The following is a 22,649-nucleotide window of genomic DNA, read 5'->3' on the forward strand; positions in this document are numbered from 1 at the left end:
GTCTTCAGCTTGCTGCAATTACCCCGTGGGGTAACAAATAAACACACTAAACCAGAGGCAATATAGTGAAAACGTTGTATTGTGACATGCTTTTCCAGTTCAAAATGTTGAAAGCATTTTTTTTTTATTGAACAAATTATTAAATCCTACATGCAAAATTCTGAAAGCCTAAACTACATGTTAAAACAGTTGAACACATCCTATTCACACTTTATCTTGGGATCTTTCAAACGACAACTAACAGTCTATTAATATAACTATGACCAGCAGACTAATTTGGATGGACTTCTTTAGCTCTTGAAAATACTCTATACAAGAGCACTAGTAATTCATTCACTTTTATTTTTTAATTTTAATCACAAACACTATACAATCTGTATTGTAGGTGTTAAAACATGTATTTTCTTTAAAAAAGTTTAAGAAGTATTAAAACAGTTTTTAACAGTGATAAAGTAGGCTTTATTCCAATTGTTTTTGTTCAATTATTCAACACCAATTTTTACAGTACCTAAATCTACTAAGACCTATTTCTTTTGGACCTGCGCCATCTGTTCTACCAGGTAACTTCCCAAATTATGAAATTTATAATTTTCCTCTTTAAAAATAAATTGTTGGAATTATTTATGAAGATGGCAGTGCTTAGACCCAGCCCACACATTTTATAAATATGTTACAACTACACACAGCACACAGCTTCACAGTTCATGCGATAGGCAGTGTCTAAAAAATCAGTTACTAACTTCCAAAAACATTTAAATATCTACGGTATTTAAACACAGTGTTTTCTAGTTCCTCATAAGAAAAGTAAGCTGTAAACATTTTTACCTTTAGTTCATGCCTTGTTTGTTAGGTAATGTGGACTTTTGTTGTTGGTTTGTTGGGGTTTTTTTAAGTCTACAACCATTGTTGGAATAAATCTGTGTTCCCAAAAATATTACATTCCATGGATAAAGCACAAGTCTATTATATAACCATGTGACACAGATACAGAAAATGAACTACTGTATTCAAAAACATAAAAGTAAAGATACTAAACCAGTCCATAGCTGTTAGAGCTGATGCTTTCAGAATACAGACCAACATTGTTACACTAAAAATGTTCAAAAATAAGGCCTCTGAAATAAATATTTCCATTCTTTAAAAAAAGATATAATAAAAATGTACATCACATGGTCAATGTAGGTATAAAAAGTACTAAGTTAAACCATTCTGGATGATGTATCTGAAGTAAAATGGCCTAGGTTTTGCTTCTGCCGACGTCCTCTATTGTTTTTGGGGCATTTTCTGTTAAAAAAAAAGAGAACAAAATTAAAAAGGAGCACAGATTTTATATATGCCACATAAAATTAAGCCTAACAATAACACATTGACTTAATTTTCTGTACTTAGCAATAGCAAGGAGTCTATGAGCTGTGCTGACTGGAAGGATGCTCCCGCTGTTCAGTACTGGACTGGGGATGTTTGTAGGACCCCACATCACTCATAAGGGAGCTCTGCTTGAACTTGAGACTGAAACCAGCAAGGTGCTACATCCTTCAGCCTTGATCCAGCAAAACACATTCCAGGGTAAATAACTGTATTAGCTTTATTTTACACATATTTCCTTCTTAAAACTCAGTGGATGGTAAGACTGGATCAATCAGCCTCCTGAAGTGCTGGGCCTCAAGGTGCCTGGCTGCTCGCAGAAGCCCATGAGACAGAGCCCACCCAGGACTCTCTGTAAGGTGACTCAGGTTATCCCTTTCTTGGGGTCAGACACATAGCTAAGAAAGGATTCACAAAAGCCAGCAACTCCGAATGGAATGGGACTTAGCCTGTCAGACAGCAGGCAATGCATGATGGAGCAGTCCTGTTGGGACGCAGCAAGACAAAAGAGACCATGAGGTGGGGAATGATCGTAGAGAGACTGAAAGAGGAGCTGAACCATAGCCTTCCACACCACTGCTTTGGCCAGTGGGGTGTTGAGGGAAAAAGGGATGACGTCAATTGCATGAGCCAGGTAACTCTTTTACGTGTGCAGGGAGTGTTTTATACATGTATCTTCTAGGTTGAACTTCACAAGGGATGTAGGGAAGGAGGCCTGTATTGTTCATTCATGGGGGTGTCACTCTACATCCCTGAGTTTGGGAAGCCATGCACTATGCGGTAGTATAAAGTTTTACAGCCCAGAATAAATGGAGCTGAAAAACTGAAGGATGACTTGAGGAGGAAAAGGCAAAGTGTGGCACGGATCCCCAAATACAGGACTTAAATGCTTCATACACCTATAACGTAACTAAGCCATCCTTAATCTATACCAGAGCCCTTAGTCCTTGTTTGGTTCAAGTCCTTGAACTGAATCCTTTGTCATCAAAAAGAACCCATGGCTCTCATCTCAGCTTTTACTGAGGGTGAGAGTTCAAAACAACCCAGAAACCTGCATTCTGTGCTTCTGCATCTTTACATTTCATAAAATAGGTTCCAATCGACAGTGTCTAATAATGGGACTAGCTGCACAATAATTTTCAGAATATATATATGGTGTGAAGGATACTTCTTTTTTCTCTGTGTAACACCATTTACAGTGGTCCTGCAGGGAACAGCACTTTGTCAACCTCTCTGGTTTCACTGGGTGGTAGCTGGGGATCATATCTTCTATAAGGTATCAGCAATGTTTCAATAAGTCCAGTGAATGTCTAACAGAGTAGCTGACCTTTTGGATGTGTTTCAAGGCTGATCTGCTCTGCTGTGTATTTGGTCTGGAGATTCAGAGTGGTTACCGGTGGTTTCGGAATTTAAAAAAATCTGTCTTTTGTGACCAAAAAACAAAGGGGGAGATAGGATGTTGCATAATCCTTCTGTTTCAGTCATTACGTAGTTTTTATGGGGATATTTTAGGATATATGTTAAAGAAAAAATGTTGGGCATCATACATTTAAACACAGAAAAAGTATATCTATACAATGTGTAGGTTTTCACTGCTTTTGTCTTTACCTACCTTGTTATGCACATGACAATTGCAACTATAATGGCAATCTGTACAGCTCCAATTATTGCTGCAATAAGAACGTGCGTAAGCTTTTGTCTACTTGGGACAACATAAAGAATACTAAAGTCTGTCTTTTCACAGTGCTGTCCAGTATATCCTGATTCACATCTGAAAAAAAAAAAAGGAATATTTCATAGAATCTGTAATTTGAAAACAACTTAGTCATTTCGCAGATAAAACAAGAAAAGCAAGGTGACTCCAGCTGAGAAAGAGCTACTGAGAAGGTGGAGGTGTGGTAACAGCTTGGGTTAGGGAATGGTTTGGATTTCTATGGCACAAGAGACAGGGAAAATAGATACGCTCTGCTTAGGTTAAGGTTACTAGTGGCCCTCTGAAAAGACACTAGTGTGGTGAAGGCCTTGAATTGCCAAAAGAAATAGGTGGAGTCATTATTATATTGGTGCAATATTTACGAAGAATTAAGCAACTGGGTGAAAAAAGCAGACAAGGCTAAATGAAACACAAAGAAGCATGCTAATGAAATACAAAGTAAATATACTCATTCAGCTCCACGGCCAATAAGGAAGAGAAATTACAAAGATGAAGAGAAACCTTGAAATACGGGGAGAAAGGAAGATCCATTTTCAAAATGCAGCTTACAAAAGTGGAATCTTACAAAAGCCTATAGGGCAAAACCAGCTCCAAACCCCCTCCTGCCTTGTCACCAAGACAAAATTTGATGGAGATCGGGTTAGAAAACCAAATGGTTCACAACTGTTCAAGTGAGGGTTCATGGAAGAATCAAAAAACATTGGCCATGGGTGGGGGAAAAATGCCTGGAGACAGAAGAGAAGCATCTGCTCCAAATGGTACCTTGCCTGAGCAAGCAGCAGTTAGCTCAATGAGAAACTCAGCAGAGGCTATTCCTGATCAATGACAGTTCAGGCAGTGCTCTGGAGCAATTCGTGTCTCAAGGCAAAAGAGAATGAAGCATAGCAAGAAAAGGCAAGAGCCACCCAAGACATTGAGCGTTAAGTCTGTGGAATCAAAGGCCATCACTTACAACCCTGAGCAAATTCCTTGTACACCTGTCCTTTAGAAGTGACTGATGCGAATGTGTCTTTATGGACAACTGAATCATACTGTTGGCCTCCAGCTCTATAGTAGAAAGAAATACTCACATGCAGGTAGAGAAATAATCCTTTTGTAAACTGGATCTGACAAGCCCAAATGCAACACAAAATCAGACTCATCCATTGAAAAGCTTTGTGCTAGGGTAGGAGTTAATTCTGTTTGGAGCAACAAAATCATTACACCAAAGACCTTTCTACAACTGCTAATGCAACTCCTAATCCCCCTCTGCATGCAGGGATAATAGTCGGGGTTTACATGTTCCTAATCTTGTGACTCTACTTTCTCCAGCCATGACCTGCTGTGTAAGGAGTTTTGGTTCAGGCATGAACCAAGTTCCAGTAAGAGTTGTTAAAGAAAAACTGTCATATACTGTAAATATGCTCAGTGGTAGCTAAGGAAGGAATAAAGAGAATTCTGTATAAGCATACAAGAAAAATGAGGACAGGGAACATGTTGGTAATCATGCAAAAAGAAACAAAAAGGAAGTGTTCTCCTTGTTAGTCAAGAGGACTGAATTCTTTTTGTTACTTTGCTCTTGTTTTCATTAAAGAAGGTAAAGGTTGAAGTGTTATCAATGTGAGAGTTGCTTTAATGCAGAGGAGGCAAAACAAAGCCTTCAGCAACAGCCAAAACAGTAGTGTGTACAAATAATTCAAAGATGCTTCCTCAGAAACACTGAAGTGACAAGAAATTATTTCTGAGAAATAGTGGATGGAAATTCAGGTAAGATGAAGTACTAGCTACCTTAAACTTGTAGAACAGTTTTAAAAGCATTCTGCTGCATTAATACATAAAAAGACAATATAGTATTAGCATAATAGCAAGATCAATAGAGGTCAGGAAGGATTTATCAAAATAAGCCGATCAGTCAATTAACTGAGTTAGCATGAAGAAGTTTAGATTTCTTTGTAAGGGGTTGAACTGTGCCTCCTTGATGCAGCCTGCCATAAGGACAAGGGTAGCAGGAGACAGACCAGATCCCACCTGTGCAAAGGCCACTAAACACAATGCTATGCAGTTGGCTAGTACAAAACCTTTCTCCCACCTGCCTGCTGGCAGTCCTGTACAATAAGCAAGGACATTCATTGCCCCCAGTGAAAGCAAAAATCAGAATTTGCTCTCTGCAGGTATTTTCTGCAGTTTTATAGGTCATCTGATACCCCACATATATCACTACCAGTAAATGAGGGCCAAATTAAATAATGTATATGCTAGATGTGTACGAGAATGGAAAGCATTTGAAAATAACAATTTGCCCCCAGCATTCAGCATTACATTTTCCTTACCAGAGAAGGAGAGAATTCTTTTCTTTGATAGAAGTACTATGGTGGATTGATGTCTCATATAAACCATTTGTTTCCTTAATAACTTTATTTCAGTAGGAAACATGCATAACGTATGACACCATCAGTATATTAATAGGCAAGAAAAATCCAAAGGAGATCTGCTACTCAGGGTTAAGAACTGATAGTCACAAATTCTTGACTGGAACCACGTGAGGCTTGGTGTGCTAGGTCCAGTGCGGAGATACAATTCAGGTTGTTTAAATACATAGCTGAAAGTAGTAATATTACAAGTAACTATAAAATAGAATTTAAAGGGATGGGGCATTAATTAAGTTCATCAAAACACTGCCTGTCAGTAATTCTAGAGTAATAATAATTATATAAATGACTTAATACACATTGATTCATAAATTAATTAATCACTATGAGATTACCACGTTCCAGAAAAAAATTCAGAGGAATTAAAAATCAATTAATTCAGAAAGGAATGTTTTCCTTCAAATACCTCTACTTCACATATTTTGGGGACAAATACATCATAAACTGTGTTAAATACAGTTCAATACAGATCAAAAGAGTACTGTAATCAGATAGCGCTGCCTAATGCCCATCAAGATGATGTGGGGGATACACACAGCTTCCCAAGAGAAGCAAAGCCACGTTGAGTTCTCTTGATTCCAGTTGAAGAGAAAAACAAAACAGTCCTATTGGGAAGATGAAAATAAACAAGAAAGGGTCTTGCATGGGAAAAGAAATAATATAAGCTTTCAAATGCTTGACAACCGTACTGTCTCTGCCTTTTGGGCTTCCTGCTCTCTGATCAGTCTGGAAACCCTTAAATCTTGTCAGTACAAAAAACCCCTAAATATCATCGATCAATAATGATCAAGGGAGAAAATGTGAAAGTATCCAATGGTTTTACAGTTGAAGTTTCAAAAGCAAAGGAAAGCAAAGAGTTATAGCATCTTCAGCCACATTAATCTGAAGGTACAAGCTTCCAAGATAAAAGTTCAGGAGAGAAACCTTCTAATAAGTAGGGCACTGCATCTTATTACGAAGAACTGGCCTTTTTCTATAACCAACTTAAAAGTAAATTTTAGTTTTGGAGGAAAACAAAGATACAGAATTTAACTGGTGAAATCTAAAGGAAAAAATTTATTTGGGAGCTAAGGAACATTCAGATATCCTGGGAAACACTGAGTGGCTTAATACTGAGTGTATTGAGCTGCTAGGTCATACCATAGATAAAAAGTGTGGGGTAAAGAATATTTTACAGTTTTATATTCTCTAGGTAAAGGCTATTATTGTGACAAAGGGTAATAAATGTTAAAAATAAGATATTGATACTCTAGAGAGAGCTTATGACAGGAGCAATAAAATGTACAGATAGTATAAGAAGAGAGGTCAACGGTGAAAGCAGAGTCTTACAGAGAAGCAATGCAAGGCAAAGGTCTTTTAATATTTGTTTTGTTTTGTTTGCTTTGGGTTTTTTCTCTAGACAGGATTTATCAGCTGAAAATAAGAAGACAACACCAAGGCTACATTCCTCAGGAGGATTCAGCTTCTGATTTACCTGAGTCACTGAGCCTCTCCTCTGAGCACTATCACTCTCATGACTGGAGCAGTTGAGTGCTGCCACAGCACAGGGATACGGCCCCTGAGCCACTGCTTAGATAACTACAAAGTGATACATCCTGTAATTATGTCTAGAGAGCATTTTCATTAAGCTTTACAGTAATTTCAATCACATTTTGGAAGCATGCAGGACTTACCGGCAGGAAGCCTTCTGAGTGGAATAAATGAATTCACATTTTCCATGTATACAGTAACCATTGAAGCTTTCTGAACAAGGTATATGATTTCCAATGTAAATGTCTTCTCTTTGATCACTGGCATCTTGAAAGGAAATACAGATAAACAATTATATATGGCTGTATTATACTAATTAAAAACTCTCAACCAAGAATACCATATCCTTAAAAACTTGTAGTGAATAAAGGAATACAGAAAAATGAAGCAGAGGCTTAAGGGGGAAGTTTCAGAGGCACCTACAAAGATTTTCTAGAAATGATCCTCAGAGACATCTAAATTTGCTTCTTACATAAGGTTTCTCAAAAATCAGAAAAGTGTTCATGACAGAAAAAAGCCAAAGCAGGAAGATCAGTAGAAGCTTCATCAGTGGCACTGGGCCAAAGTGCTAATACAAAGATATAAAGAGCTGTCTCTCATGTGTAAATAGAGGAAAAAGTCACCTCTTAAAAGCATTAGAAAGAAGAAGCTGAACCACATTTTATGATTACTGGATAGAAAACCACTTGATAAAGCCCAGATTTGACTGGTACCACTGGTCATTAAAGCTGAAATCAAACACACTTCAATAGCAGTTTTCCTCAGAGAAAAATTTTTATGGGGAGAGAAATCAAAAATATCGAAATGTGCTTAAAATACCTATTCCTTTGGGAAGTGTGCTGGTTTTGGCTGGGATGGAGTTAACTTCCTTCATAGCAGCTCATACAGTGCTGTGGTTTAGATTTTTGGATAAAATAGTACTGGTAACACACTACTGTTTTGGTTGTTGCTGAAGGGTGCTCTCCTTCTCCCCTCAGCAAGGAGGTTGGGGCTGGGCAAGAGCCTGGGCGAGGACACAGCCAGGACAGCTGGCCCCAACTGACCAAAGAGATATTCCATGCTATATGACATCATGCTCAGCAATAAAAACTATGGGTTTGGTATCAGTGGCAGCTGCTCAGAGACTGGCTGGTCTTCAGTCTCCTGGTTGGACATTTTGCATTGCTTGGGTTTTTTTCCTTTTTTTTCCCTTTCACTTCTTAAAGTTCCATTATCTTGACCAATGAGTTTTTCTCATGTTTGCTTTTCTGATTCCCTCCTCCATCATCCTGGGGGAAGTTGGAATAGAGCAAGTAGCTGGCAGGCACTCAGTTGCTGTCCAGGTCAGCCCAGCACAGGAAAGCAGCCCCTTCTGCCTCAACATCTTTCATGCTTCTGTCATTTTAACAAAACTATCCAAATCTGTGTTCATTTACAAGCATACTTCCCAAAAAATTTTTCTGTAAAAAAGTCCTAAACACAGAAGTTGTATTTCATAATGAACTCCTCTAAAAAGCAGGGATCTTAAGATGTGAGCATAATTATGGAATTACGCTAATTTTTGTATCAATAGACTATAGCATCACAAATAAAAGACTATAATGAACTGCGGGTGCAGAGTAAAAGGGACTGCGAAGAAGAGATCTCTTATACAATTGCAGATATTTGAAATAACACTAGCAAGAAAGAGAATGTATCTATACAAGACAAAAAACAAAATAAAAGGCATGCTATTGTGTTGAGGTTTTTCCTGACCATTTCTGGAATATTTCTTAATTTGTTTCAAGACAAAAAAACCCCAACAATCTATTAGAGGTCTTAGATATAAGGAAGTCTGTTGATCCAAGCTATGTTTTGAAGATACAGAAGACTTGATACAAGGGAAGAATGTTGCTTAATACTGACAAGATGTCCACTAATGCCCTGATGGAAGAGGAGAAAAGTGGGGATGTCTCATCCCAAAACTATCATCTCCCTCCTCCTCCAAGCAGTTAATTACTGTCACATCTGGTCCCAATTAAAGGCTTGTAATAAGCTACAGATAATTATATTAGTCTGTTCATAGAGCTGTGCCATGTCTGGTTTTAATATATGTACTGACACAGAATGTGAGGCCCAGTGAAAGACTGAAAGGCGCATCCTCTGAAAGGTGGCCAGGTAGCCACAGTCACACAAGTCAGAGGCAAAACTTATATTAAGCAAAGAGATATTGTTAAATGCAGGAGGTCATTCCTAGTGTAAAACAGATATTTACCCTCCTATTGACAGGAATCTGTTTCTAATCTGAGAGACCTGCTAGACTGCTTCAGGACTTCAAAGTGAAAGATTTAACTGGTGGAGGAGCCTTGAAAGCGTGACTGGATATAGGAGTTCAAATATTTCACCAGAAGAATGAGTCACACATAAAAACTGAAATCCTAATGCTCATCTTGTTACAACAAAACCAGCAAGCCAGCTGAATCTGGGAGGAGAGACCTTTCTGATGTAACTTTAGGTAGCCACTTGCACTGCAGAAGAAGGAGACTGTCAGGATTCTAGAGACTAAAAGGTATATATTCAGACAACAGGGTTTAACAAAAATAACTCACAGGAATTGAAAGCAAAAGCAAATAGATAGGAATGTGGACTGTTCTCTTATCCTGGAAGAAAACATGTCATTCAAAGACGTTCACTTCATGCTCTCACTATTTAAAATGACCTGACTACTGCACTAAAAAATTCAACACAGCTTATTTTCATGAAGCATACTCCCTCCATGCACATCATTTGCTGAATGTGAGACTGCACAAGCTATACACATTAATAATAATAATTATATACAGTCGTTTTCCCACTAACTAGATTTCAAGAGCAATTTATATGCAATGAATAAAAGGCTGTTACTTCTTTGGAATAGGAACCAAAAGTGGTGTTTCATTACATCACATAATAAGATGTATATTCCATTTGGTGCCTTTTATACCTTCATAATGTAAGTGAAAATTGACATTAAATCACTCCAACTGGTACAACATATGCAGCGAAAATTTGTAAAAGAGAAAAATATATGAAGCTTTTTGACACTGAACGACTTTTCAAGAAGAATATAAGGAATTTTGAAAGCCATGGTGTGATGATTTTACTCAGTGAGGCCATGGGAGTGCAAAACAAGTATAATGACAGAAAAAACTAAAGACCAGAGCTAACAGAGAAGGTACCAACCCCTCACAACAAAACGTGCATTAAGACCAGTGCTGAGGAGAAAGAACAGTGAGTGATTTTCATTAGTGATTCCTTCCTGTGCAGAATGGAAGCACCCATTCAGACTGGACTCTATTTTCAGGAAAGTTTGCTGCCTTCCTGGGGCCTGAATTAGGGATGTCACCACAAGACTGAATAAGTTATTACAACCTTCAGACTACTACCCATTCCTGCTCTTTCATGTGTCTACTGATGTAGCAATGAAAAGTCTGAGGTCAATCAAATGAGATTTCAGAAGCCTTGGGTACAATGCTAAAAAAATTTGGGAGCATAATATTTCATCTCAATCCTCCCAATAATGTGGGGAGACTTAAAAGAAACAGGTGAGCACAGAATATCAATACCTGGCTCTGGGACTAGTGTTTCCACCAAAACTTTGGCATTTTAAATCATGGAAGACACTGTGAAACACAAGGTATGCTGGGGCCTGATGGGACCCACCTGTCCTGAAGGGTAAAACGCCCTTTTGGGCATAAGATGGCGGGACTGCTGGAGAGGCCTTTAAACTAGAATTAATGGGGGAATAGGATGCCAACAGAATTGCAGTAGGTAAGACATGGGTTGGCATGGCATCACCTGAGGGTGGCAAGTGCTAGTGGGAACACTTGCACTGCTCCTGGGAGCACAGAGAGCTCAGGAGCATATCTGAAATACTTGTACACCAACACACACAGCACGAGAAACAAACAAGATGAACTGGAAGCATTGGTCAGAGCACAGAGCTATGATATAACTGGTATTTACGTGACTTGGTAAATGAGTCCCACAATTGGAGTGCTGGGATAGAGGGCTACAGGCTGTTCAGGAGGGACAGGTAAGGCAGAGAAGTTGGAGGTGTCATGCTATACGGAAGGGAAAGATTTGATTGTACAGCACTTAGGATTAGTGCTCGTGTGGTTGAGAGCCTCTGGGTGAGGGTTAGAGGGATTGAAAACAAGGAGATGTGGTAGTGGATGCCTACTACTGAGTGCTCAGCTAGGATGTAAGTTATTCTATAAGCAATTATGAGAAATTTCTGGATTGGTGTCCCTTCTCCTAACGGGATATTTTTAACTTCCCTGGCATCACCTGGGAACATAATACTGCTGTGGTGAACTGGTCTTGGAAATTCTTGATGTTTGTAGAGATAATAACTTCTTGTCACAGGTACTCAGTCAGCCAAGCCCTCTTAGACTTGCTATTTGTGAACAGAGGACTCACAGGGGATGTAATCATAGGTGTTTGTCTTGGCCATAGTGATCATGAAATGGTTGAGTTAAATGGTTGAGTTTTCAGCATAACGAGAAAAAAGGACAGCAGGGTTGCTACCCTGGAGCTTAGGATAAAAAACTTTAAGCTATTCATAGGACTATTTAGCCAAGTACCCTGGCAATCTGCTTTTGAGGGCTTAGGGCTCCATGAGTGCTGGTCAATTTTTAAGAAGCACCATTTAGAAGCACAGGAGCAGACAATTCCATTGTGTTATAAGTCAAGCAACTGGGGCAGAAGACCAGCTTGAGTGAACAGGGAATTCTTTGTGAAGCTCAAGAGGAAAGAGAATTTGTATGATCACTGGAAGTGAGATCAGGTCTTCACAGGAAGAGTACAGAGCTGTGGTTCGTATATGCAGAGACAAACCACAAAAGGCCAAAGCTCATTTAGAGTTGAATCTGGCCAGTGTTGTGTAAGATAGCAAGAAGGGCTCTTTAAAGTGTGTTAATAGCGAGAGGAGGTCCAAAGAAAGCACTGGACTGATACTTGATGTGACTAATAGGGATGGAGAAAAAGCTGAGACATTAAAGGTTATTAAAGGTAAGATAACGTTCATATAGGTGAAACATTTTCAACCAGTGTGATTTAATGTGTATTAGTTTACTGAAAATATTTTAAAACAACCTAACAAATACAGAATCATCCATTTTTTTCAGAAGTTAACAGAAGAGATGGGATCATGGGAGGGAGGCTTGTGTTATGTTATTTCATCAGGAATGTCACAGTTTGGTATCTTCCAGTAAAGTCATTCTCACAGCACTTGGAGGGAGTCTAATCCTGTGGCCACTGTACAGGGTGGTGAGCAGTTGGTCATCTTAGAGGAATATAGCAGGTAAAACTCACAAATCATGCACATCTTTTTGCCAGCCTTGCAACATGCTGTAAGAAAGAAGCTGTTCACAGGTCTGTCTCAGTTACAGAAATCAAAGCTGTAAGACAAACAAGAAGGGACTTGCATGTTCTGTTCTCTCATCTTGTGAAGCCATAACCAAATAGCACAAAGTTTGCACAGTACCTTTCACTTCTGGCCGATACTGCATGCCATCATCTTTCTTTCCAACTGCATTTGAGTCATCTGTTTCTAGGTGATAAATACATGCATGGTTAGCTATTAGGAAAGGCTGCTTTCCAGACCACTACATGTACATCATTGAGAAGCCACAATAATATTCAAAGAATTATTTTAAATTGCAGTAAAACTGGACACATTCCCACATTGTTCCTCCCATATAACCAGCCTGGTCAGTAACCCTGGTGTCCAGACCAATACATAGCACACCTCAAGCTGTAGGTTTTGAACTAAAAACTTTTCTGCAGTATGGACCTAGGTTATTTTGGTGACAGTCTGTTTTCTTGTTGGAACGGTCCAAGTTACAGATCCAGATGTAACTGGCCAAGAGATAGTGGAAAGCTGTTATTCCCAACAGAAAGTCCTAAATGCAAGCCCCCAAAATCGAAGAGTCACGTGCATGAATAGCTACAAGGTAGTAGACAGAGGGTTTCAGTGGACCATTCCAGCACTGGAAAAGGAAATCATAGAATCACTTAGGTGGGAAAAGATCCTTAAGATTAATTGATCAATATTTGTGCAATTGGGACTCAACTCGATTCACCTTGGAAGCACACTGTACAACCCCCAGCAGCAAGAGGGAACATTTCCCACACACCCATATTCCTTTTGCTTTCCTACTTCTTACCATGCCCTTGTGTAAGAACTGTTGGATAACGGCTTAGATTTTCCTAAGAGCTTTTCCTGTCTTTCCAGGTAACAACAGCCAAAGGTCACGTAAACACAGCACACACGTATGTAGTGTGGGAAACTCAAAACTACAGGTGGGTAGTTCATGGATAGATGGATCAGTGACTTCTGATCAAAAATGTAAAACGGAAAGCTCTACCAAGCCCACCTCTGTCAGAATTTACATTTCCAGAAAAACAAAATTAAGCCTACCTGAGCAGTGTCCGAGATGCCTGATGTCAATCTGCTCTTGCCTCAGACATGACGCTTCTCTAACAAAGCATGGATTGTTATAGGAACTTCCATCAGAAGCACATACAGGATTAAAACTGTATCCACTGCAGTCTATATTACATACACACCTGTTAATTGAAACATACGACAAAATAAAATTGACATCCAGCAAACAAAAATTAAGTCATGTTGAGTCCTGAGTAAACAGTAGCTCATACATCAATGGCAGGAGAGAAGAGTATGCTGCATGAGGATGCTGAAGAAGTCATTGATGTCTCAGGCTTTCAAGTAGAATGTGCAAAATTATGAAGAGTGTGCTTTTTAATAATGTAATAATGTTTCTTGTAGTTTTACTACCATATCAATCTCATGGAATACAGCCAAAAATTGATAACACATTGCTAGGAAGATTTGCTTCATTAATACACCAGTTTGTAGTGTCTGTTCTCTTGTGTGAATAAAAACAGAAGAATATTCTGCTTTTTTTGGGGGTGTCAGGATACTTGAGAGGGAAAACAAAAAGGACTCCCATTTCTGTCAGGCAGTAAAAGGAGTTCTATTTCAGAGGCTGTAAAGACTCAATATGCTTGGTTAATTGTGTCATTTCAGCAAGAAATTCATTCACACCTTTGAAAGTTAACAATGGTTCTATTATGATGTATTTAAAACAGGATTATACAATCTGAATTATTCCACATTGCATCCATTGACACTTTGGTTGTTTTGAATAAAGCTTTTCCACATAATTTGCAACTAGGGATTGTAAAATGAAAATTGGAAAAATTAAAGACCTAGCATGTATCTTATTCCTAACTACACAAATGTAGGACAGCCAAAGTCTCTGACAGGGCTATTACTTAGATGGTTATGGTTAGATAGCTTTGTAGGACCCACAAGAAGTCCTGAAATTTTACAAGTGAATGGCATAGGAAAACTTTACAGCACCACACCCCTTTTTTGTTTTAGTCAATATTCTACTTTCTAACTGAACTTCTATTTTTAAATGAAAGCTTCTGTAGATGTTTCACATTGCTCCGCAATCTCCTTCCCACCTCTAGGCTGCAAAAAATAAGGAGTGTGTCTGCAAAATAAGGGGGAGGACAAGGTGGGCACCACGTCCAGCTCTCAGTCAAGCTCCTCCTGATGTTGTGAGTGTGAGAAGAGCCACTCTGCATCTCCTGAGAAGGTGGCAGTTGGTACAAGGTCCTCTCCTTACCAGAAAGCTCTACACAGCGGATACGTGGTCTGCCTGTCAAGAGCTGCCACAAGCTTCACCTTGATTTACTATTGTAAGTCACAGGAAGGGGAAAAATGTGCAAGCTATCAACTTGTTAGTTTTTTTGTTTTTTTGTTTGTTTGTTTGTTTTTCCCACTGTTCCAGATAAAATTAAACTATTAGACAGATGTATGTATGCCTCAAGCCAGTAATGACTCTTGCAGCAGAACCCAATTCCATGCTGCAGAAACACTGAAGATGGCCAGGATACTTTTCCCTCTTCCTCTTTTCCCAAGAGCACCTTTTGTTGCTTAATTTAAATATGCTAATTTTCCAGTAATATTTCATGCCTGTGAACTTCAGATTGTTGTTACACAAAAGAACATCTCTAGTGCAAACAGGGTTTTACGTGCACCTACTGAGAGTGAAAAACTGCCTCAATAATGAGTCTCTACACATCTTAGGAACCTACCTCCAAGTATTAATGAAGCCTTTAAATATCAATATGATGAACATATCATAATTTTTCTTACTAGAAGTGGTAATGGTTGTAAACCTTAGAACCAGGATGGAAATACTATTTTGTTTACAATGTATGTTTACATTCTCCCACATGATTTTAAGACTAATAGGGGGTCTATCAGGATTTACTAAAATACAAATAATAGACTCATGGCTTAGCAGTTGTGCATGTTTATTGACACAAACTAGCAGAGACCTAGTCCTAATTTGTATGACACTGGCTATATGCTTATAGATACTCTCACTCAGCCTCAGCACTCTGGCAGCATCACTGCCTGTGAGCACCCATTCTTGTCACATCTGAGCACATTTGCATGTGTATCTCCAGATTAGTTCCATCTGTATTTCTATGACCAAACAGATCTAAATCTGTCTGTAGTCACCATCCAAGGTCTGTAGCATCCTAATTATGGTTGGGTTTTGTCATTCCTGGTGACAAATAAGGTGTGTTTTGAAAATATTTTTTTTCTTCCTCATGGTGACATTACAGGCTAGTGTTGAAACTGTTTGGAAACTGCTTAAGTTTCCATGCTTTGCCGTGTTTAGATTTAACATCTAATGTTAAATGCTTACTTTCTTACAACTGCCAAGTGCTTGTTTTAGGGCTAGTTGTGAATTTCTGACCCTGGTTTTCTGATAAACACTCTCAGTCTTAGCTCTAACCATCTCTTTAATGTACAAAAATTTCAAATTATCTGCCTAGTGACATTAGCTACTTCTTCGCCTGCCACCATAATGCCAAATGGTACATCCAGCCTTCCCCAGGTCACTGAGGAACTCAACAGAACTGCCTCACATGCAAAAGCAGGTGGTTCAGGTACACTGTGGGGTAATGAAGAGTTGAACTGGACCGATGTACTTTAAAAAACCTGAAACTATTATTCCAGCATAAAACCCTGAAGCCTTTCAGAGGGCTGAAAGGGAATGAGTTAAGGCGAGGACATGTCCTGGGCGCGATACCTGCACAGATGCTGTAGGACGGCAGACAGGGAGCCAGTAGCACATGTTAGAAACCTGCACTTCTCAGAGGTCTGTGCAGGGTGCAATGAAGTTGTCCTTGCTTGTAGACAGTTTCCACAAGATCAAACATACAGTCAGGACTGCAGGAAGTGTCAAACTTGAGATGTAAGTAGTGACATATGGGGAGTGCTGCTCTTGACAGAAAACATGCGAAGAATGTTGTTTTTAACTGTTCAGTGTTTGTGAAGGAAGGTAAAACCGTGGGAGAACAAGTTGCTGCTCTGATGCTGCACATCAAACACATTGAAACCAGAGCCTGAGTTCCTGTGAGAGGACAGGACCACCACAGACTGAAGCAAAACAGCACTCAGGAAAGTACTGCAAGATCCACAAACAAACCTGCTATGAAATACTGAAAATATGTTACATCTGAAGTCAGACAGCTACAGAGGGTAGACAGTTGCTTGATCCTGAGATGACAGAAAATCCAACAGTCTGAGGGGAGCCAACTCCCCCCACTAGCCAGTTTGAGAGCTAAAGCCAAGTAGACATTGAAGCTCAAGGCTACCAAGTAGAGCCCACAGTGTTGAACCATCTCACAGACCATAAAAACAGCACACAAAGTATGTGAGAAGACATGGTAGACAGTGTTAATGAGCTATAAGTGGGGTCTTAAAGGGTCTGTCTTATCAGAGGCTTTTGCAGGCAGGAAAACCTGTGTGAGGCACCATGGACTGTGGGCCTTGTTTTTCTTCACAGTTAAGACTGAATCTGAACACAGAATTGCTGTCTCATATTGTAATCCATTCCCTGAAAGGTCTCTCTTACGGTGAGGAGAGAGCTTGAAGTGAGTAGAGGAAAATGCAGAGAGCTGCTCATGAAAGGAGGGCATGAAAAACCTGAGAAAGTGAAGAGGGAGCAGAGATATGTGAGAGGAGCACAAGAAGGGCACTCAGGAAGAGAGAGAGTAGACCTTAAATGTAAAATTCCTAATATCCCATCTTTTAAGTACCAATTCTCACTTCTGCCTTAGCTCCCAACAGCATATGTCCACGTACTTCGGTCCATGACAGCAGTGCCACATGCAGCTCGCTGAGCTTGGCTGTGCAGCTACGGACACTTTCCAGTTGACTTGGGCTGAAGGACTGATGAATGGCAGCCCAGCTGTGAGGCTGAACTCCTCTGTCCACCAGCCAGCTATGGGCATTAACTTGAAAACTGGGTTTCAGGGGCAAAGGGAGGCAAAGGTTTTGATTTCTAAATTCATATATCTGGCTTCAAAATATTATGCTATACAGTTAGAGATATGGCTAAAATAAAAACAGAATAGTACCCATCAAACAACAGTAGTTATAATAACAGAAAACTACTCTGATATTGAATTTTAATTTCCTCTGTGAGAAATTATCTACCTAGAACCTCTGAAATACTGCTATTTTGATACCTCAGTAAATTTTCACAAATGCTAAAGGCTGGCCTGAGTTTGGATGGCTGACACAATCCAATGAGAAAACTGCAGGTGATGATGTCAGTCATAAATAAATGCAGAACAAGATCTTGTATTTAAACTTGTAGTGTGGAAAACATGAGGTTCAAACCCAGGTCTGTTACTTCCGTGCTGGAAGCAGACCACGAAGGTGCATATGGAATAATTGCAGCTTAGGTGAGCAGCCAGCCTGATTCCTGGGATCACACGTGGGAAGTCTCCCAGGTAGGTAGTGTAGAAGCTTCAAACCTGTCTCTCAAGCAAACAGTGCTCTGACAGGTATGTTTATTCCTTAGGAGTGACCCCACAAGGGAATGAGAAAGGATCTTAGGAAAGAAAACCTGGAATCATGCATATTTTCACAAAAAGAAAAGTAATTCTTTTGAAATCTTGCAAACAAAAATGCCACAGTACCTTTAAAGATAGAATCATTAATGTTAGAAAAAGATCACCCAGTTCAACCATCAACCCAGCACCACCACCATGTTCACCATTAAGTCATGTCCTCAAGTGCCACATCCACATATTTTTTGAACACTTCCAGGGATGGTGACTCCACTACTTCCTTAGAAAATTTGTTCCAATGCTTTACAACCCTTTCAGTGAAAAAATAGTTACCTATTATCTAACCTAAACATCCCCTGGTACAACTTGAGGCCATTTCCTCTGGTCCTGTCACTTGTTACCTGGGAGAAGAGGCTGATCCTCCACGTGACTACATCCTCCTTTCAGGTAGTTGTAGAGAGCAATAACACCTCCTCTGAGCTTCCCTTCCTCCAGGCTAAACAACCTCAGCTCCCTCAGCTGATCCTCATCAGACTTGTGCTCCAGACCCTTCACCAGCCCTGTTTTCCTTCTCAGGACACACAGCACCACAATGTCTTTCTTACAGTGAGGGGTACAAAACTGAACACAGGATTTGAGGTGTGGCATTGTCAGTGCAGAGTACAGAGGGACTGTTGGCCACGCTACTTCTGATACCAGCCAGGATGCCACTGGCCTTCTTGGTCACCCGGGCACTCTGCTGGCTCATGTTCAGCCAGCTGTCAGCCAACATCCTCAGGTCCTTGTCTGCCAGAGAGATCCTAGTATCTTCCATCCTAGTAGTATCATACTACCTTTCTCCTAGGTATCAATTATTTATTACTGCTATTTGGAGTACCTTCCAGGAACAACTACCTGAAGTCCAGCAGTGGTGTAAGCATAAATTGTTATGTGAAGCTGATCTTCAGTTGCTAAAATTGAGGATAAGCAGAGAAAATCTGCATAAAAAAAAAACCAACCAAAACACTCAAAACTCTACAATAAAAAGCTTCTCTGTTCTCCCAGTTGCTCTTTCAAAGTGCCAGCCTTCCCTCAGGCTTCCCAGAGGTGTTGCCTCATTGGGTAAAGCAATCATCACATCTCAATACAAGTCAAGAGTATGGCAAAATCCTAGCCCTACTACTGATAATGGGTGTTTTGCCACCTTTGTTTGGAGCTGAGTGAGGACTCCACAGCTTGAGCCCCACTGCCGCTCTGCTGTTGGCTTTTGCATATGTTTGACAAACATGATCCTGCTTAGTCCTCCATGAAAATAAAGAAAAACTACCAACTGGTGCCTTCAGCATGATGTGTGGCTTTTAAGCACAACCTTCAGAAGAAAAGAGTCACTTAAAGAAAAGTCACTTAACAGAACTGTGTACTAAGGACATCTTGAATGTGCTTGATGAGTCCTTCAAATTTTTGCTGTAAAAGCCACATTGGAATAAAAGGAATGAGAGAACTACGGGAGGTGTTTTCCACTATAACCTTCCTATTGGTTTTAACTAAAAGGATTAAAACAGGGACTTAATTCTTAAAGTTGATGTCTTGCTGAAGGGGGTTGCTACTTAGTGTCCTTAACAGACCTTTTCTCTCACTTAGCCCAGGAATGTCAACAGGATGTATTCAGATGCTTTCTTGATGAACTAGGGTATACAGAAAAAAATCTTAACTTTGTCACCTGCCATGAGAGAGCTGACACTCTAAGAAAAAAGGCAGTAGCTTGCTGTGAAAATGTGCTTTTTTAAGTTGCATGTGTATCACTCATTAACACCATTAGTTAAACAGAAAAGCATTTGAATGTCAGGAAAGTACAAAGTGATATAATTAAACCACACAAATTTTTAGATGGTTTTAATAAATAAGAAATGAAGATGTACAACTCATTTTCAGAGGCTTCTAGGTGTAACAAAAAAAACATGCAAGCTCAGGTTGTAAGAGCACTTGCTGCTATCAGTAAATTAATTAGATCCCCAGAGAACAGAACACATTTCAAGGCTCCCTTTTGTTTCCAGGCTTCAAGGTGTATGTGGTCTGTTGGAAGTTCTGTGTGCTTAAAAACCGTGGTAGGTTCAAAGAAAAGAGAGGATAAAAAAAAGGAAAGGAAAGCATTACAGATTTGTGGAGCAGGCTTGGCTACTGGGGAAGACGGTCAGTTCCAACCAACAGATCAGGCTACTGCATTTGTGCCCATCTGGGGTTTGCTCACAAATGTATTTTTCTGGCCTAACCTCACAGGGAGTCCTGCTTGCTATCCCTTCCCAGTAGCTGACAGCAACAGTGAGCTTTCTCAGGTACTCACCGATTTATTGGCACATCTGCTTACAAATGTGAAATGGAAACACTAGAGTAAAAGAAAGCATGTGAAATGCACACAGATGGATAAGGGTATGCTTGATGGAATAAACTGAGGTGAATTGAATTATCAGGAGTGTTGCAATTGCAGTTAGGAATATAACCATGCCAAATGAAGGATTACCTTTCATTTGATGTTTCTTCCCTTGTGTGCAATTGCTCTCAGATGAAACCTGAACTAAGAAAATCTGGATTTCAAAGTGATTTTTCTACCTATTTGACTAGAGTTGAATGTTCATTAGGTTTTCGGTGTGTTTCCTAAAATCCCGTTATAGCACAACAGAAGTAGAATTCAATTGTACAAGCTTCTCTGTTCAAGCCCTGCTTGAACACTGTCAGTTTTTACTTCTGCCCATCAATGCAGAACACGCTTTGAATACTATAAGCTTCAGCTACTTTCCAGACATCCCTACATTCCCATTTTTAATTTCGTGGCATAGCTCTTTCTGACCACTGCAGAAATTGAGTCCTTACCTGCAGTGAGCTTCTCGCAGCATACATGGTAAACTGATGTTTCCTCTCTCAAGAGCCACCTAACTCTCCCCCCACCTTCAAACAACAGGAACCTTCAAAGACTTGGCACACACTGCCAGGAAGATCACTAAAAATATACATTAAAAAAACAGGCCTGGATTATTATCCATCTGGGATCTATTCAATTTCTTAATAGTCAGTATAATGAAAAGAACATTATGCTATTTCTCTCATATGAGAATATCCTGTAGCCCATTTTTTCATAATTCAGTAATCCCACAACACAATCTTAAACCCCTAGTTTAGGTTGATTTTCTCTATTGTTTCAATAGCTTGTTTTACACACAAATACTCAGGATTTTTTTTTCTGCTGGACCAGAAAGCTGTGAATTGCATTTAAATAGGATTAGAACACCCTACCTTATGAATACCTACATACAATATCATAGCCTAAAAGGGTTAATTAAAAAAAAAAAAAAAAGGTTGGTAAATGAGTGAGAAAGTGGTCAAAAGAGAAAAGTATAAACTTGCATGCTGGACTTCAAACAGCCCAAATCTTTCCCTGGAGGACAAATTATATAGACAAGGCAGAGACTAGGACTTTGAAATGTCCACACTGGTATTTCCAATTGTTAATACTTCTACTTCTGAATTTCTGGTTTGGTCATTGTGTAAACAGACCCTACATAAATTATAGGCCAGTTGAATCTACATGTTGATGAGACACATTTCCTTTCTGAACTAAATCTTGTAAAATGTTAATCTCAAAAGGTCTTTTTGGGGATCAGTTGTCAATCTTTCTTGAAAATCTACATTACAAGTCAAAACAGATCTTTGACAGCATAGTACACTTATTAAAAAGAGACTGAATGTGTTCAGAATCTCATTTCCATATCTCGTCTGTTAAAAAAAATACTGAAAACATGACAAATTTGAATTTTTACAGAGAGGCTATTTTTAAGTTAATGATTTCCTTACCAAAGCAAAAAAAAAAGATGAACACTCAAGTAGGGCCTTGACAAGGTAAAGGAACCTCTAGAAGTCTGAAGATGACAGAGAAACCACAGTACAGACAGCGGGTGGACTGGTGGGGGAGCAGCTCTGCAGAAAAGGACCTGAGGGTTCAGGGGAGCAGCAGGTTGGGAGACTGTACCACAGGAGGGTCACCAACAGAGCAATGGAAATGACTCTTGCCCTTCATTCCGCACTTGCGAGCTCCCAAGTGAAGCACTCTGTCTGGTTTTGGGACTCCCCAGTAACAGTAAATACTCAGAGAAACTGGAGAGGCTCCAGTGGGTGAGACACTGCAACGGATAGAGGGCCGGAGCATGGGCTGTGTGAGGAATGGCTGGGGCACTGGACTTGTTCAGCCTGGAGAAGAGGAGGCCAAGGAGGTGACTGCTGTCACCAACAACATAAGAGGGGTTATCAAGAAGACAGACGGAGGCTCTTCTCAGAGGTGCACAGTAGAGGAGTGAAAGAAAACAGTTGCAAGTTGCAGAGAGAGAAATTCTGATTGAACACAAGGAAATTATTCCCTAAAGTGAGAGAATCTCAGCTCTTGAGCAGATATGCCCAGATGTCAAATCTTCCTTCATGGAGATGGTCAGACCTCTCCTGGAGAAGCCCTTGAGCTCAAATGAATGAACTATCTCCGGATGCAGCACAGGGCAGGAGCCCACACCAGATGACTCCTCAGAGATCACTCCAATCTAAATTACTCTACAGTTCATTATTTCATTTTGGATATTATTTTCCTGAAGTTACAACACATTTTAAAATACCTTTTTAAGCAACTTGCAACATGGTGACATGTTGTTTTATCAGGGTATCTAGCAATGTTTTGGCATGCAAGAGGAAAGAGACACCCCACA

At 39.7% G+C, this 22,649-nt stretch overlaps 1 protein-coding gene across 1 annotated transcript in view; it reads right to left on the reverse strand.

Moving 5' to 3' along the window:
• Window positions 1-61: 61 nt before the first annotated feature.
• Window positions 62-22,649, reverse strand: part of TMEFF1 (transmembrane protein with EGF like and two follistatin like domains 1) — a 117,983-nt gene continuing 95,395 nt past the window's right edge. Inside the window, exons 6-10 of the mRNA XM_027644069.1 lie at window positions 13,439-13,587; window positions 12,503-12,568; window positions 7,161-7,284; window positions 2,978-3,136; window positions 62-1,284 (exon numbers count right to left, since the gene is read on the reverse strand). Of these exons, the coding sequence (XP_027499870.1) occupies window positions 1,200-1,284; window positions 2,978-3,136; window positions 7,161-7,284; window positions 12,503-12,568; window positions 13,439-13,587 (583 nt within the window). The 3' untranslated portion in view covers window positions 62-1,199. The remainder of the gene's footprint in view (window positions 1,285-2,977; window positions 3,137-7,160; window positions 7,285-12,502; window positions 12,569-13,438; window positions 13,588-22,649) is intronic.

This window comes from Corapipo altera, unplaced genomic scaffold (genome assembly GCF_003945725.1).
Source record: "Corapipo altera isolate COAL_440 unplaced genomic scaffold, ASM394572v1 24b, whole genome shotgun sequence".
Lineage (NCBI taxonomy): Eukaryota > Metazoa > Chordata > Aves > Passeriformes > Pipridae > Corapipo > Corapipo altera.